The 15,069-nt window shown below is 48.4% G+C and overlaps 1 protein-coding gene across 2 annotated transcripts in view; it reads left to right on the plus strand.

Moving 5' to 3' along the window:
- Positions 1-14,685, plus strand: part of anapc1 (anaphase promoting complex subunit 1) — a 44,947-nt gene extending 30,262 nt beyond the window's left edge. The window contains exons 33-48 of one of the 2 annotated variants that reach the window (XM_084451952.1): positions 840-918; positions 1,098-1,172; positions 1,419-1,489; positions 1,633-1,723; positions 3,276-3,329; positions 3,664-3,857; positions 5,742-5,828; positions 5,925-6,042; positions 8,539-8,616; positions 8,744-8,811; positions 8,986-9,124; positions 10,112-10,198; positions 12,889-12,984; positions 13,179-13,380; positions 14,047-14,181; positions 14,295-14,685. In XM_084451952.1, the coding sequence (XP_084308078.1) occupies positions 840-918; positions 1,098-1,172; positions 1,419-1,489; positions 1,633-1,723; positions 3,276-3,329; positions 3,664-3,857; positions 5,742-5,828; positions 5,925-6,042; positions 8,539-8,616; positions 8,744-8,811; positions 8,986-9,124; positions 10,112-10,198; positions 12,889-12,984; positions 13,179-13,380; positions 14,047-14,181; positions 14,295-14,410 (1,690 nt within the window). In that variant the 3' untranslated portion in view covers positions 14,411-14,685. The other variant, XM_084451953.1, reaches the window with a different exon arrangement.
- The last annotated feature ends 384 nt before the right edge of the window (positions 14,686-15,069 follow it).

Here is a 15,069-nt window from a genome sequence, read left to right on the forward strand (position 1 = left end):
CTTTACAATACTTTTTCTGCGTTTACAAAACATTTTTTGCGCTGCAAAACATTCTGGCCTCTCTTTGACGTGGGGGCGGGGTTAGATGAGTGGCATGTCCAGAGAGGAAGAGGCGGAGTTTCGGGATGCCCACCGCCATATAAGCGCTGCTCAACGTTTTTTGGACTTCTTCTATGGTTTTGATTTATATATGGCGGTGGGCATCCCGAAACCCCGCCTCTTCCTCTCTGGACATGCCACTCATCTAACCCCGCCCCCACGTCAAAGAGAGGCCAGAATGTTTTGCAGCGCAAGAAAGTTTTGTAAACGCAGAAAAAGTATTGTAAAGGCAGAAAAGTGTTGTCAACGCAGAAAAGGTTTTGTAAACGCAAAAAAGTATTGTAAATGCAATTTTTATTTTATTTTTTAATAATTAAGTAATAATTTATATATTTTTTGTTTACAATACTTCACTTACGTTTACAATACTTCACTTACGTTTACAATACTTCACTTACGTTTACAATACTTCACTTACGTTTACAATGCTTTCTGGCCTCATTTTGACTCCATACACAAGCCTTCTATCCAGCTATCCAATCACACTTGAGCGACAATTTGTGACGGAGTCAGCAACATTAGAAAAAAACGTTGGTGCGCGACAGCCCTCGGCAGCACTTTTTATCCACAAAAAGTGTCGCCCATGACGTCAAAAGTGTCGAGTGACTGTTTTAAAAGTGTCGAGCAACGAAGCATAAATTGCGCTTTAGTCACCTTCAAGTGCTCCTGGTACAAGTGCTCCTTGTTCTTATTGGAAGATGGCCTCAGGATAGCATTAACACATCGTTGTCACCTCCCAGGTCCATAGCCGATTGGCTGAAAGCCCCAGACACCATGTTCCTCCTGGACTTCATCAAGCCAGAGTTCCTGCTGCTGAGGGTTAGTGTGTGTGTGTGCGTGTGTGTGTGTGTGCGTGTGTGTGCGTGCGTGTGTGTGCGCGTGCGTGTGTGTGTGCTCTCGCATGCACGTGTACATGTGCGCTTGTGTGCTATCTAGAGTGTAGTAGGACTTGCAGGCTGATTTTGGACTAATTTATCTCTCTCTCTCTCTGTCATTAGACTCTGGCCAGGTGTATCATTATGTGGGACGAGATCCTGCCCAACTCTGATTGGGTCAGCAGCAATGTACCTCAGGTACACACACACACACACACACACACACACACACACACACACTGCATTAATGGCCAGCTGCAGACCTTTTGATGATTTTGTTAATTACGTTGTGTGATGATTTCTTAATGAGAACACTGACTCAGGAAACCTGCTCAAATTTCTAGATGAGGCCTCCGTGCCAAGAGGACATGACGTGTGTGTGTGTGTGTGTTTATCTTCTCCAGTGATAATGATTGTAATCAATGGTAATATGCTTGTCTGTAGATCATCAAGGAGAACATTGGGAGCACGGTGGTTTCGGAGGACCTGGAGAGGTCCTGCATGGAGACGCTGGCGTGAGTCCTGACCCACCTCGCGGTGGGCCGGCAGCGTGGAGAATGACTGCCTTTTTTGGGTCCCGCATTTGGAAGAGTTTGTGTTTTGGTCCATAATGACGTGTGTGTGTGTTTGCTCATGTGTGTGTTTTTTGTGTCTCCAGCCAGGCCCATGACTACATCATAGCAGGAGCCTGTATGGCTGTGGGGTTCCGCTTCGCTGGCTCGGCCAACTCTGACGCATTCGACTGCCTGGTAGGAAACTCTCCCTTCACCTCTGACTGTTTCACTCGACTGACTGGTAGGAAACTCTCCCTTCACCTCACTGACTGTTTCACTCGACTGCCTGGTAGGAAACTCTCCCTTCACCTCACTGACTGTTTCCTACTGTAACTGGTAGGACACTCACACCTTATGTAACAGACTACAGAAATTCAGGCCGATTTTGGGGAGGATTTTTTGTCGCAGACAAAGTTGTCCAGCATGGGGCCAGATTTTGAACGTCGGGAACAACGAAAAGCCTTGTAGTGTGACATAATCAAAGATCAGCGATTTGGCGTCTAGATTTTTGTGTATTTTCCTGCCTAGTCGGACTTCTCCTGCGACCATGCCTATGGCATACCTTGACGTTGACCAATAGGATGGCAGTGTTCTTTACATGTTAACACATCCGTTACCTCAAGTTCTCCTTGAAGGATACACCACCCATACTGTCCTCTTCGAGACACCCAGGAACGGGTCAACAATCTTTTTTTCTTTATTTTATTTTTCTTCGTTGACTCTGAGTAACAGCTTGCGCCAAATTCCGACTCCCTGGCAGAATCCCACTCCCCTTAGCGTTTAGTTCGATCTGCGCTCTTCGTCTGACAAAACGAGTCTTTACAGTTTCTACCACTCGGTAAAGACCAGGACATCACAAGAGGAGCAACTTGTTACAAAAAGCGAGGCTATTTTAGGTTTTAAGATAACCACATCGTAATGCCAACCTATGGCTAGCTACTGCTATAACATCCATGATAATAAACTATGAGAACACTTGAAATAGGAACCTAAATAATTAGTTGTGGACTAATATGGACTATTGAGGACTGCCAGACTGTGGCCCCCTAACCCCTTTCCCTCAAGAGGCTTTTGCTTTTTGCCAGGCCGCCTTTGTAAATAAGAACTTGTTCTTAAATGCTTGCCTGGTTAAATAAAGGTTGAATAAAATTTAAATAAAAAGTTAACAAGAAATAGGGCTACATTCATCTAAAGCATATTATTTATCCCTCCGCGCATTTATTGTGGTCAGCCTGCATCTCTAGGTCACTGGATGGAGTCGGTAGGTAAAAAAGAATGAATCCTAAACGAAAATTTAATTGACTACTTCAACTATATCAACTGTAGTTTTAATGAGGCAGATATAGCCTTGTTGTGGTAGCCTACATATCATGGTTTCGGCAGTCAAAAGATAACTCAAAACTCAAAGATAGTGAAGGGGAGTCAGATTCTGCCGGGGAGTCCGAATTATTTGGCCCAACCGCCCCCCACCATACCTTCGAGTATAAATAAAGCTTGAATACAGTGCATACTTCCATGACTTCCATGACTGACAGTTTCTTGACCAGACTACCTGAACTTGCGCGATGACACGCACGGTCATGAAAGACAGCATATGATGATTTGTCACGGTCATTCGTGTAGCGTTGCCATTGTCCTGGCCGCGACACGGTTAAGAATGTATGGAACTGTGATCGCCTAATCTGACATGGTCAGTCAAAGGTCCTACAGGCTGTTTGCGGTTTCTGACTGTCTGTTTCTCTCGCAGTACAAGTTTGCCAGGAGCTTCATGCATTGTTTGACGTCAGCGACAGCCTCGGTCGTAAGTTTGAGCCCTTGTCTAACCTTGTGTGTGCGTTTCAGAGCATTTCAGATCAAAGCAAACTTTATTTGTATAGCGCTTTTCATACACAGAGGCAACACAATGAGCATTTCTCCCACTCCCATTTTAATTGTTGCAAAATTCTCCTTAGCCAGACTAAACGTCTGCATCAAAATCTCCCTAGACAACCGCGTCCCTCTCCATGACAATTAGAGTGTGTGTGTGTGGGGGTTTTGTACATGTTTTCCTGTGTGTGCATATGTGTGTGTGTGTTTACGTAGGGCTATATTTACTGAACACGCCCCCCCCCCCCCCCCTCTCTCTCTCTCTGCAGACCGGTCACTACAACCTGCAGACGTGCCTGAGCATGGTGCTGCTGGCCGTCTCCATGGTGATGGCGGGCTCGGGAAGCCTGCGCGTCCTCCAGCTCTGCCGCTTCCTGCACAAGCGCACCAGCGGCGAGATGAACTACGGCTTCCACATGGCCCACCACATGGCCCTGGGCCTGCTCTTCCTCGGAGGGGGCAGGTGAGGACACACACACGCACGCGCAAAAACTCGCACACCGGAAATGTGGCGCGCACGCACACGCGGTACCGAAATTTGAGCGCACACGACAAGATGTTTAGGTCAGTGACTGGAGTGTCTCTCTCGCTCTCTCTCCACTCCAAACAGCTCCCACTCATTTCCGAGGCACCGTCCGCCCGTGCGTCATCTCCCGAGCGCATTTTTACACGGGGCGCAATCTCGTTTTAGAACCCGGCAATTGTAGGCCTACGCAAATGCGAGGTCTGTAGAGTCTCCGCGGGGCCTGTCATTGCGAGAACGCCTTCTAAACACACGTACGGCAGGAGAGAGATTGCAGAGGAGAGCAGACACATGGCGTCTCTCTCTCCTTTCACATGCCCTTTGATCTTCTCCCCCTCCCACCTTCTCTCTCTTCCTCTCCGCTCCCTTCCGCTCTCTCTTCCGCTCTCTCTCCCGGCCTGTATGTAGTTAGTGAGCTTGCGTCCCACAGCTCAGGCTGGTTCTGATCAGGAACTTCACAGTGAAAACCTTGTTCCCCTCCTAAAGGTCAGTCCGAAGGAGTTGGCTGGTTTCTTGTTACAGTGTAGAATTACATGTACAGTACAGTACAGTACAGGGATCACGCTGCTGATTGAAGTACAGTACTCCCTGCTCAGGAATTACACTACTGATTATGGTAAATGGTAAATGGACTGCACTTATATAGCGCTTTTCTCACCCCTAAGGGACAAAGCGCTTTACAACGGCCTCTCATTCACCCATTCACACACACACACTCACACACCAGTGGCGCCAGCAGGCCATACAAGGCGCTAGTCTGCTCACTGGGAGCAACTGGGGGTTCAGTGTCTTGCTCAGGGACACTTCGACATGTAGACTGGAGGAGGCGGGATTCGAACCGCCGACCCTACGACCCACTCTACCTCCTGAACCACAGCCGCCCTGTGATTCAAGTACACTACTCAGTGTACAGGAAGTACTGATTGAAGTACACTACTTATAGTCAGTAAGACCTCTCACAGAGACACCTAGCCTTCAGGGAGGTTAGTTTTACCTCATTAAAACACTCATGATCAGATGTCACTGACTGTGCTGCTACTAGACCTTGGTCAAATATGGGTCTTTAGACCAACTAGACTAGGTGACAATGTCACTTGGATAAGCTATATCGAGCATCGAGTATTTAAAAAAAACAGACATTGACCGTTGCTCTGGTGTGAACACACATTTTAATAAACAGACATTGACCGTTGCCCCGGTGTAAACAGACATTTTAATAAACAGACATTGACCGTTGCTCAGGTGTGACTGTGAATCTCGTTATAGCTCAGCCTTTGCTGCCAAACAATGCTGTTGTTTCACCTCTGTCTGCACTGCGGTGTCTCGGCAGCTTGCGCTACATCCCACTAAGCTCTCTTTAGATGTTGCCATGGAGACTGGCTGACTGGCGGTTCTTAAGAGTAATCTCTCTGTTTTTTTGAAGTGGGGACGAGGCAACCCCTCACCTCGACTGACCCTCGCAAGTACCGACACTCTTCATACCACCGTGATTACCTGAACCAACCCAAGTACACACTTAACCCCACCCCCCAGCCATTATATTTAAGTGGGGCTTTTTGTGAGTCAGAGCGACGTGAGGCGCTTTAACAATAGACAACTGTTTTAAACAGGGAAGTTCATTGTTTGGGCTTTGGAACGTCTGCCCACCCTTGGGTTCCCCCTAGATGTTTAGTTGAATGTGTGCTATTCTTACCTGTGCTTTTCTATTCTGGTAGTGTGCGTTCACATGATCACACTGTGTACTGTACATTCCTCAGTGTGGGCTGTTATTCTCTTCCTGTGTTCTGCGGTCATCTAATAGTCCCTGGTGTTGACCTCTGCCAGGTACACTCTGAGCACCTCCAACCCCGCCATCGCCGCCCTGCTCTGCGCTCTCTACCCACACTTCCCCGCACACAGCACCGACAACAGGTACGGATAAACGGCGCCACGCGGCCTCAGTCAAAGAGGGGTCTTTTGACCTTAGCGGTCCTGTGACCTTTAACCCCCCCCCTACCCCCAACCCAGGTACCACCTGCAGGCGCTGCGTCACCTGGGGGTCCTGGCGGCCGAGCCACGTCTGCTGGTGCCGGTGGACGTGGACACCCTGAAACCCTGCTACGCTCTGCTGGACGTCACCTACAAGGTAGACTAGCCAATCACCTGTCCGACCTAGGTCCATCCATCCATCCATCCATCGTCATCCGCTTATCTAGGGTCGGGTCGCGGAGGCAGCAGTTCCAGCAGGGGGCCCCAGACATCCCTTTCCCTGGCAGCATCAACCAGCTCTGCCTGGGGAATCTTTAGCCGCTCACAGGCCAGTGCGGAGATGTAGTCCCGCCACCTGGTCCTGGACCTGTAGTCCCGCCACCTGGTCCTCTCCCTAAGAGATCGGGTGAGAAGTTCAGTCATCCGGGAGAGACTCGGAGTAGAGCCGCTGCTCCTTTGCGTTGAAAGGAGCCAGTTGAGGTGGTTCGGGCATCTAGTGAGGATGCCTCCTGGGCGCCTCCCTAGGGAGGTGTTCCAGGCGTGTCCGGCTGGGAGGAGGCCGCGGGGTAGACCTAGGTAGACTAGCCAATCACCTGTCAGATCTAGGTAGACCAGCCGATTACCTGTCAGACCTATCCTGCTTAGAGATATCCCAGAACTACTCGACTTGGCTGCTCTGCACCCTGCTATGTGCTGCTGGACAATACATACGGTAAACTAGCCTTCTCACCTTCTCAGACCTAAGGTTGACTAGCCAATCACCTGTCAGGAACCTACCTGGATCTAGTCTGGTTGCAATATCCTGCTACAGTAAGAATGACCTAGAGCTACTGTACCTTGGCCAGGCTGGTAAGCGTATGGTCAGAGCTTGCCTGGGCCGGGCGCGGCTCAGTTCCTCTTTAAAAAAAACATCTTATCTGGAAGTAGTTTTGGGACCAGACTGAACTAATTCTACTGTTTCACGTCTTTGAATCTTTGAAGTCTGAATGTGTCACAGATGCTCAAACCTCTGAATTTACATGATCTTCTGAGGCTGTGTGCTCGGCTTCGTACGGCCCAGAAGCTCTTTGAAAAGCCTTGACCCTCTCAGCACGGCATAGTACTAATGTAGCAAGCCAAAGAGGAACCGCAGGTCTCTCTCATCTGCCTCCATTGCACCCTCCCTCCCGCCTAACCGGTGTTCCTGTCACCTCAGTCCACGGCTGTCACGTCCCCCCTGTCACCCTCCCTTTGCCAGGCTTCTGTTAAATAGTTTCTGTATCAGTACTGTACTTTCACTTCATTTTTGAGATACCTGTCTTTTACAGCGGCGCCACAGTTACAACCACAGAGTCTGCGTTTTAGTCAGCAGGTCCAGCTGGCCGGGCTTGACAGAGTGCGTATTTCAAATATTTGAAAGTGCTCAGGGCGCGCTTGATTTAATCTCGTCAGACAGAGGGCTCAAAGTTTGCAGCTGAATACAAGGCAAGCTAGAGTCAACCGCACCTCAAGCATTTCAAATATTTGAAAAATGCATGTGACGCATGTGTGGTTTCCAGTTAAAGTTGCCATTGTTTGTATAGCGTTAGCTTCCCTTTGTCATTGTTTTCTATGCTTGCCTTTAGTCATGAATAGTCACTTTTGTGTGCTTGTGTATGTATGTGTGTGTGTGTATGTATATGTTTGTTTGCGTTTGTGTAACTGAGTGTGTGTGTGTGTGTGTATGGTTGTTTGTGTGTGTTTGTGTAACTGAGTGTGTTTGTTTGTGTGTGTGAGTGAGAGTATGTGTGTGTGCTTCTTTAATCATTATGTCTAACCTGAGATACGTGTGTGTGTGTGTGTGTGTGTGTGTGTGTGTTTGAGGAATGTAAAAGGTTGTCTATGGAGGACATGTCTCCTCCGTCTGTCCAGCTCTGCTTATCTCAGTTACCTGGAGCAGCAGGGAGGAGACCTGCTGCTCTCTGCACCAATCACACACAGCCCAGCCTCCGCATGCGTCCAATCATGCACACACACACACACACCTGTCGCTTTACATGTCACGTGATTAGAAACATACGTTTTTAGCTACAGCACCACAGTTGAATATCTATCTTTAAGGGGCGGCTGTAGCTCAGTTGGTAGAGCGGGTCGTTCAATGATCGAAGGGTCAGTGGTTCGAATCCCAGCTCCAACTGTCTACATGTCGAAGTGTCCTTGAGCAAGACACCTAACCCCAAATTGCTCCCAATGAGCAGGTTAGCACCTTGCATGGCAGCTACCGCCATTGGTGTGTGAATGTGTGTGTGAATGGGTGAATGAGAGGCCATTGTAAAGCGCTTTGAGTGCCGCTAAGGTGGAAAAGCGCTATATAAGTGGCCATTTACCATTTACCATCTACACATACAGCCACAGCCTTTTCAGGCCACCACATAGTGAACACACCTACTGAAAATACTTCCGACACATTACACCACCAGGAAATATAGCCTAGTAGATAGATGCGCACACACACGCACGCACAATATTGTATGCTCGTGTGTGAACTCGAGTGTTTCAATTAGTGCGTATGAATATAAACGTGTGGGTGTTTTTATGACGATTGAAGGTCACCATAGTGAGTACATGACAGTTCCAACGTAGGACAGCTGCGTTGTCTGACGCCGTCCGTGTCCTGTCCGTCCGCCCCCACCAGGAGAGCCACTGGTACGAGGAGACCACCGTGGAGCTGATGGCCCCCACCATGCTGCCGGAGCTGCAGCTCCTCAAACGGGTAATGGGGGAAATGTAGTTTCTAGCGCCGGGACAAACGTAGTCCTTGAACGTACATGTACATCCCGTTCCTATTTCCGTCTGTGGTGCAGCTGGTCATTGTCTCTGGTTGATTTTGTTTGTCCCAGATCAAGGTGAAAGGGCCACGCTACTGGGAGCTGTCCATAGACCTCAGTAAAGGAACTCAGCATCTAGAGTACGTACCACACACTGCACTCTTCATTGGAGTAATGGGGCATCTGGTGTGAAAAATACTACCCCCCCCCCCCCCCCCCCAGTCTATAGATGGTTCCCTCTGATCTTTTGGGACCTGTCCCTCCCGTCCTCCGTCCCTCCCTCCCCCCCCATCTCCCCGTCCTCCCTGCTGCAGGTCCATCCTGTCCCGAGACGGCGTCCTGTACGTGAAGCTGCGCGCAGGCCAGCTGCCCTACAAGGACGACCCGCGCGGCTGGAAGAGCCTGCTGGCGCCCAACGTCAACAACAGGAACTCTGAAGTCCGCACCTTCAAGGTGAACACTACATTTATGCTAGGGTTAGAGTTAGCCAATCAGAGGCAGAGTAGGGGCGGGTCTTCAGATTGCATCGCCATTTGAATTTTGACACCAAAAGAGCGTGGTCACAAGAAAATGTAAATGCAATAGACTGGATGCGCTGTTTCACTGGCATATTGAATTACCATTTGAATGAAGAGGCCATCAAACCTTAGCATGCAATTCACTGAATTTAAACACTACCCCCCCCCCCCCCAGCGCAGGACGGAGGGCTCGGTGTGGCCCAGGACCCGGGCTTTCTGCAACCATAGAGAGTTGGGCTGGACTCTGTTCCAGAGGGTTCCGGTTATCATGCCATCAACAAACCTCGCTCATTTTTTTTGTAGCTCGTTCTACACAGAAACCACAGTACAGCCTGTTCCTTTAGGCGCCAGCTGAACACGCCTAATAGCATATTTTTAACATGCGATAAGCATACATGTGGCAAGATAGCAGACAGGCCCCACAGCGCACTGTCAACATGGGAAGTAACATGCAACGGGTGGTTGCTACAATATATAACTATCTTCATATTGATATTGTGTATAGCAGAGCATGTGAAGCTCTCATAGAAACATCAATAGCTATTGAGCACATACGGTACCGGCTCTCATCTGGGATCAATATAGGGCTGCTCAGTGCTGAGCTGGACTAATGAGTGGATTGTGTATTGAGTCTATGTATTTATTAACCAAACAGGGAAGGAGATATCCTTTAATAGCCTTTAATAGAGTATTTAATAGCCTACACTGTCAATAATCTTCATTTGCATTCTCACCCAATATAAAGCTCTGCAGTTTTCTGACCCGCCCACATCCCATCCACGATGATAGCGGTATTAATAACAGCATATCCTGTACCACTCAGCAGGTCTGGCCCAGAGCCGAGTGGTAGCGTAGCTTCATGGTTGCAGACCCTGTTTGCAGTGCCCTATGTACTAAAGTGGATGTGTTTTGTCCTTCTCAGCCAGAAGCCATCTCCACGTTCACCTCGGACGCCGCCTTGGTCTCCTTTGCTGAGTACTTCTGCAAGGCTTCAGACGGCATGAAACACGTGAGTGGACTAAGAGGAGGAGGGTGAAAGCTACGGAGCACACAAACACATACCCTCCTTGGAGAATCCACTCGATAATCACTTGAATCCCATTTCGTTAAGGTCACGCCAGCAGAGTGGATGGAATTGGTATTATTGAATGCGTCTTACCGAGGACACCGTGAAATGACAGGAAATTTCCACTTTTACTTTATAATTGAAACTTTAGAAAACAAGTGAATCGGTAGCATCTCTCTCGTTCCTAACTGACCTGCCTAGTTAAATTAAAATAAATAAATAAATGCTCACTACAAATCCGCTTGTTGTGAAATCCATTAGTTAGATGAGTCCCTGCACGGGCTGTTTTTGACTTGCTATGATTTATTTAGTTATTTGTGCTTGAGAGACGCTGCTTGAGTCAAGTGCACCTCAAGTATTACTGTATTTGCTATCTAGACCAGCCATCTATTCTTTGGTCCGCTACTGTTGCGATGACGGCAGGGAATAAAGTAATGAATAATATCTGACTCCAACTTTGTACCCCCATATACACTCAGTGGCCACTTTATTAGGACCACCTATCTGGTACTGGTTAGGACCCCCTTTTGCCTCAAGAACAGCCTGAATTCTTTGTGGCACGGATTCAACAAGGTGCCCTTCTGCACAACACCGTTGTAAACAGCTGTTATTTCAGCCGTCTTTGGCCTCTCTCTGCTTGAGCGCGTGTGGCCGTTCTCCCATGACCTCTCTCATTAACGAGGTGTTTTCACCACAGAACCGCCGCTCAAATGAATTTTTTTTTGTTTCGCACCCTTCTCTGTAAACTCAAGAGACAGTAAGTATTGTGCGAAAATCCCAGGAGGACGGCTGTTTCTCAGATCCTAGAACCACCATGAAAACAGTATATTATTCCAAAATAAAGGCCCCTCCGTGCCCTTCACCCAGTACTGATAAGAGATCCCAAGTTTTCCCCAAAAAGGTCTGAAGGCTGAAAAGTCATTCATTAAAGAGAAAATGCATGTGGAGCCGGAGTGTGTGACCGTTTTTTACTGCCTCCAAGAGATCACGTGCAGGAAGGAACACACACTAGCATTTCATCTGGTTTTCCTTTAAGACGCTGGAAAACCTATAAACAAGAAGCAAATTAAACCAAAACCGTTCTTCATGTACCACTTGTAAAATAAGCATCAAAATAAGACTAAACATGGGCATTTAAAGATTTTGATGCAACATTTAGCTTTTTAGTAGTAATTTCGGAGCCTTCATATCGTCCACTTCGATGAATGGGAACACACTCCTCCGATTCAGATTCAGAATACTTTATTAGTCCCAGAAGGGCAATTCATTTCTACAGTCAACCTGTCCATAGCAACACAAATACAATATGACAAAAGAGATAAACAATACAACCGTTAAAGGAGTAGTAAAGGGAAAATGCATGTTTAGCCCTGTTTTAAGGTTACTTATGATCATATACAATGGCTCAGATCAAACAGTTGACAAAACTAGCACTTTTGAGAAAGTCTGATAATTGCTCTACCACCGTTTTGGTCATACAATGGATGTGGGTGGGCACCATGAAAAATCATTCAAAAACATGTTAAACTCTCGATTTCAAAGACAAGGAGCTCACCGAGGGGGTAATTGGTGTCCGTTGGTGTTCTGACATCAAATTCGCCGCAAAGTATGAATCCTGTAGGGTTTTATTGATCATTTTATGAAATCCATTGACTTGTATTGAAGCGACCGTTGTGTAGATCAATCCACAGAGGGGATTCAGGAAGTGGAAGTACTTCAAGGCATTGCGCGAGATCGGAATCAGTTCAAGCGGAAGTTTACACACGTATGTGCTGCAACTAAATAGTTCTATGCTAAATATTTAAAAGAGCCTTTCCAGATGAACTAGAATCTTACTTTATGGCGAATTATATGTCAGAACGCCAACTAACACCTCGGTGAGTTTCTTGTCTTTAAAATTGAGAGTTAATCATGTTTTTTGAATGATTTTTCACGGTGCCCACCCACATCCATTGTATGACCAAAACGGTGGTAGAGCAATTATCAGACTTTCTCAAAAGTGCTAGTTTTGTCAACGTTTTGATCTGAACCATTGTATATGATCATAAGTAACCTTAAAACAGGGCTAAACATGCATGCAACTTTACAACTCTTTTAACATCCACAGTCGAGTATCATCACTTCAGCAAAACCACAAACAGTGACAACACAGCATAGCGGGATGCAAAATAATTCACAGTTCACAGTAAGTTCACAATAGCAAAATAATTTGCATTTCATTCTACAATTGTGCATTTAGCAGCCTTATGGCAGACGGGATAAAAGAATTTGCATAGCGGTTTGATTTCCGCACCGACACATAACACCGATGATTACAAATTCACTGCCCAGTACATGATCAGGCTGGGATAATATTCTATCTGCTTTCTGGACCACCTGTGTTTCCCAAAGAGAGCAAGCTGGACTCCAGTAATTTTGGACCACACTCCGATGATGTCATTCAGACGCTTCTCGTCTTTCACTCCGCTAGGTAGTCTGACTCTGGAGAGCCGTAGCTCTAAGCTATAAACACTGGCGATTAAAAGAGCCTTTATCTGCATGGGAAAGCACCATTATCAGTTCACCCCCCAAACTAGTTCTCTGAGGTCTGATTTGATACACCGAACGTTCCTCCGTGTGTCCCGACTGTGCAGAGACAGGAGACGCTGGCCTTGTTCTCTGCCATCCTGTACGAGTGTGTGACTCAGGAGAACCCTGAGATGCTGCCCACATACATTGCTATCGACCAGGTAAGACTCTCAGAAAACATGTATGTACGGTACGGTATGTTTGTGCATGGCTTAAATTGAGCAAATTTGATGACCATACATGCCCATCAATGAAAGCATGGGATACCGCGCGTGCGTGTGGTACGCACATTTACAGGTGTGCGTTTGATGCGTGAACGCGCCCGTCTCCGCCCCCCCCCCTCCCCTCCCCCCAGGTGGTGCGCGGCCTGCGCGGCGGCGAGCTGAGCGAGACCTTCGCCCTGTGGCAGATGAGGCTGGTGCTGGAGCTGTGCGAGAGCCGCATGCTGCAGGCGCGCCTGCGGGGGGCAGCGCAGGGCCAGGGGGCGCTGCTCAGCTCCGAGTTCCTCCCCGTCATGAAGAACACCGCCGACAGATCCCTGGACCGCTGGCTCGCAGGTGGGCGTGGTCCAACCAGGCCACCGTACTAGTAACGGGAGGATGTATGGCAGTGTGTATATTATATGCGGTGTGTGTGGGTGGGTGGGTAATGTCTATATGTGTCCGTGTGTGTGAGTGTCGGTGTGTGTGTGGGTGGGGTGTATATGTGTCCGTGTGTGTGTGTGAGTGTGTCGGTGTGTGTGTGGGTGGGGTGTATATATGTGTGTGTGTGTGTGTGTGTGTGTGTGGGAGTGTGTGGTTGCGTGTATGGGTAGGGTGTATATGTGTGAGTGTGTGTGTGTGGGTGGGGTGTATATGTGTGTGTGTGTGTGCGGGTGCGTGTGTGGGCATGTGTGGGCATGTGTGTATTACTGTGACACTCCGGGACTGTTCCCAGGGACTCTGGCAGGACCTGCCACAGCATGCCGGCAGGGTTTGACAGCTGAACAGTTGTGGGAACTGGGTCAGCTTGCTCCCACCAGCCCAACACCACAAACTAGCATCACGTCAGCGAGCATAGAAACGCACCTCTCTGGGCACGGACATACAAAAGATAGGAATTTACATTGACAGACATAGCCGACTCTAACCTTAATCTAATTCCCTCTGGGAGTGAATAAAGTTTTTGTTGTTGTTGAATTGAATAATGACTATGTACATCGTGCAACCTCTCCCTCCCACCAGATAACAGCGAGCTGTTACGCGCTTACCTGAGCGGCCGGCCCCTGGCAGTGGACGGACAGTCCACCATGCTGTCCTGCTTCCTGGTCTACCACTCCATCCCCTGCTTCAGGAACTCGGCTCGCACACGCCTGGAAGGTAAGACGCGCCCCGCGGCGCGCCCCCGCTACGTTTATCTGAACGGGGACGTTTCTCGCCGCGGTCCGCGCCTCACACCTGGGCGTCGGCCTCCCCTTCCTCTCTCTCTCCAGGCGTCCCCTCGTTCCCGGAGCTGCTGCTGAGGTTCAGCCAGCTGGGCGTCCCGGTCCGAGCGGCGCTGCGCCTGGGGCCACTCCTCCTCGGGCCCGCCGCCACACAGCACTTCTGATGTCACGCCGCGCCTTCTGACGGACGCATCTCTCACCTCTCACGAAGCCGCTCCCGCCGGGCGAACAGTTCACACTGTGGCTCTCTCATTACAAAGCGCCACGCTAAGTGTGTGTGTGGTCACGCTGGCCCTCTGACCAGCCACTACCCAGCGGTCACTGTGCTGCTCGTGATCTCATACGAAAAGACCTTCATATGCAGCACTGTGACCTGTGTTATTGTAAAGGCGTTCTTTCTTATAATACAGATGGTCTGTAAAATGTTTGTACTTATGTTTGTACCCAATGTGTAATAATGCAGTAAATAAAATAGGAATTTGAAACTAGTGAAAGGTGACAGTTGTTTATTGTGAAACCGTTAATAATCAGGCATGCCCTGGTTTTCAGTGTAATGTATTGGGTGTAGTCATAATGCAGTTTGTCTCAATGAAGCCATTCCGGCGAGGATACAGTCTAGACCCGTTTATCTGAACTTCATTAAAGTTGATCTGGCTTCTCCGGTATTAGCTCATGCTCTCTGTGTGTGTGTGTGTGCGTGTGTGTGTGTGTGTTTGTTTTGTTGTGCGGGGGCTGTTGTGCAGCGGAATGCAGAGATTTTTTTCTGAGAATAACTGCTCAGGGAACATTCCAGACTAAAATGAGAAACATCCTGCAACAAACA

This window comes from Borostomias antarcticus, assembly GCF_949987555.1.
Source record: "Borostomias antarcticus genome assembly, chromosome: 2".
Lineage (NCBI taxonomy): Eukaryota > Metazoa > Chordata > Actinopteri > Stomiiformes > Stomiidae > Borostomias > Borostomias antarcticus.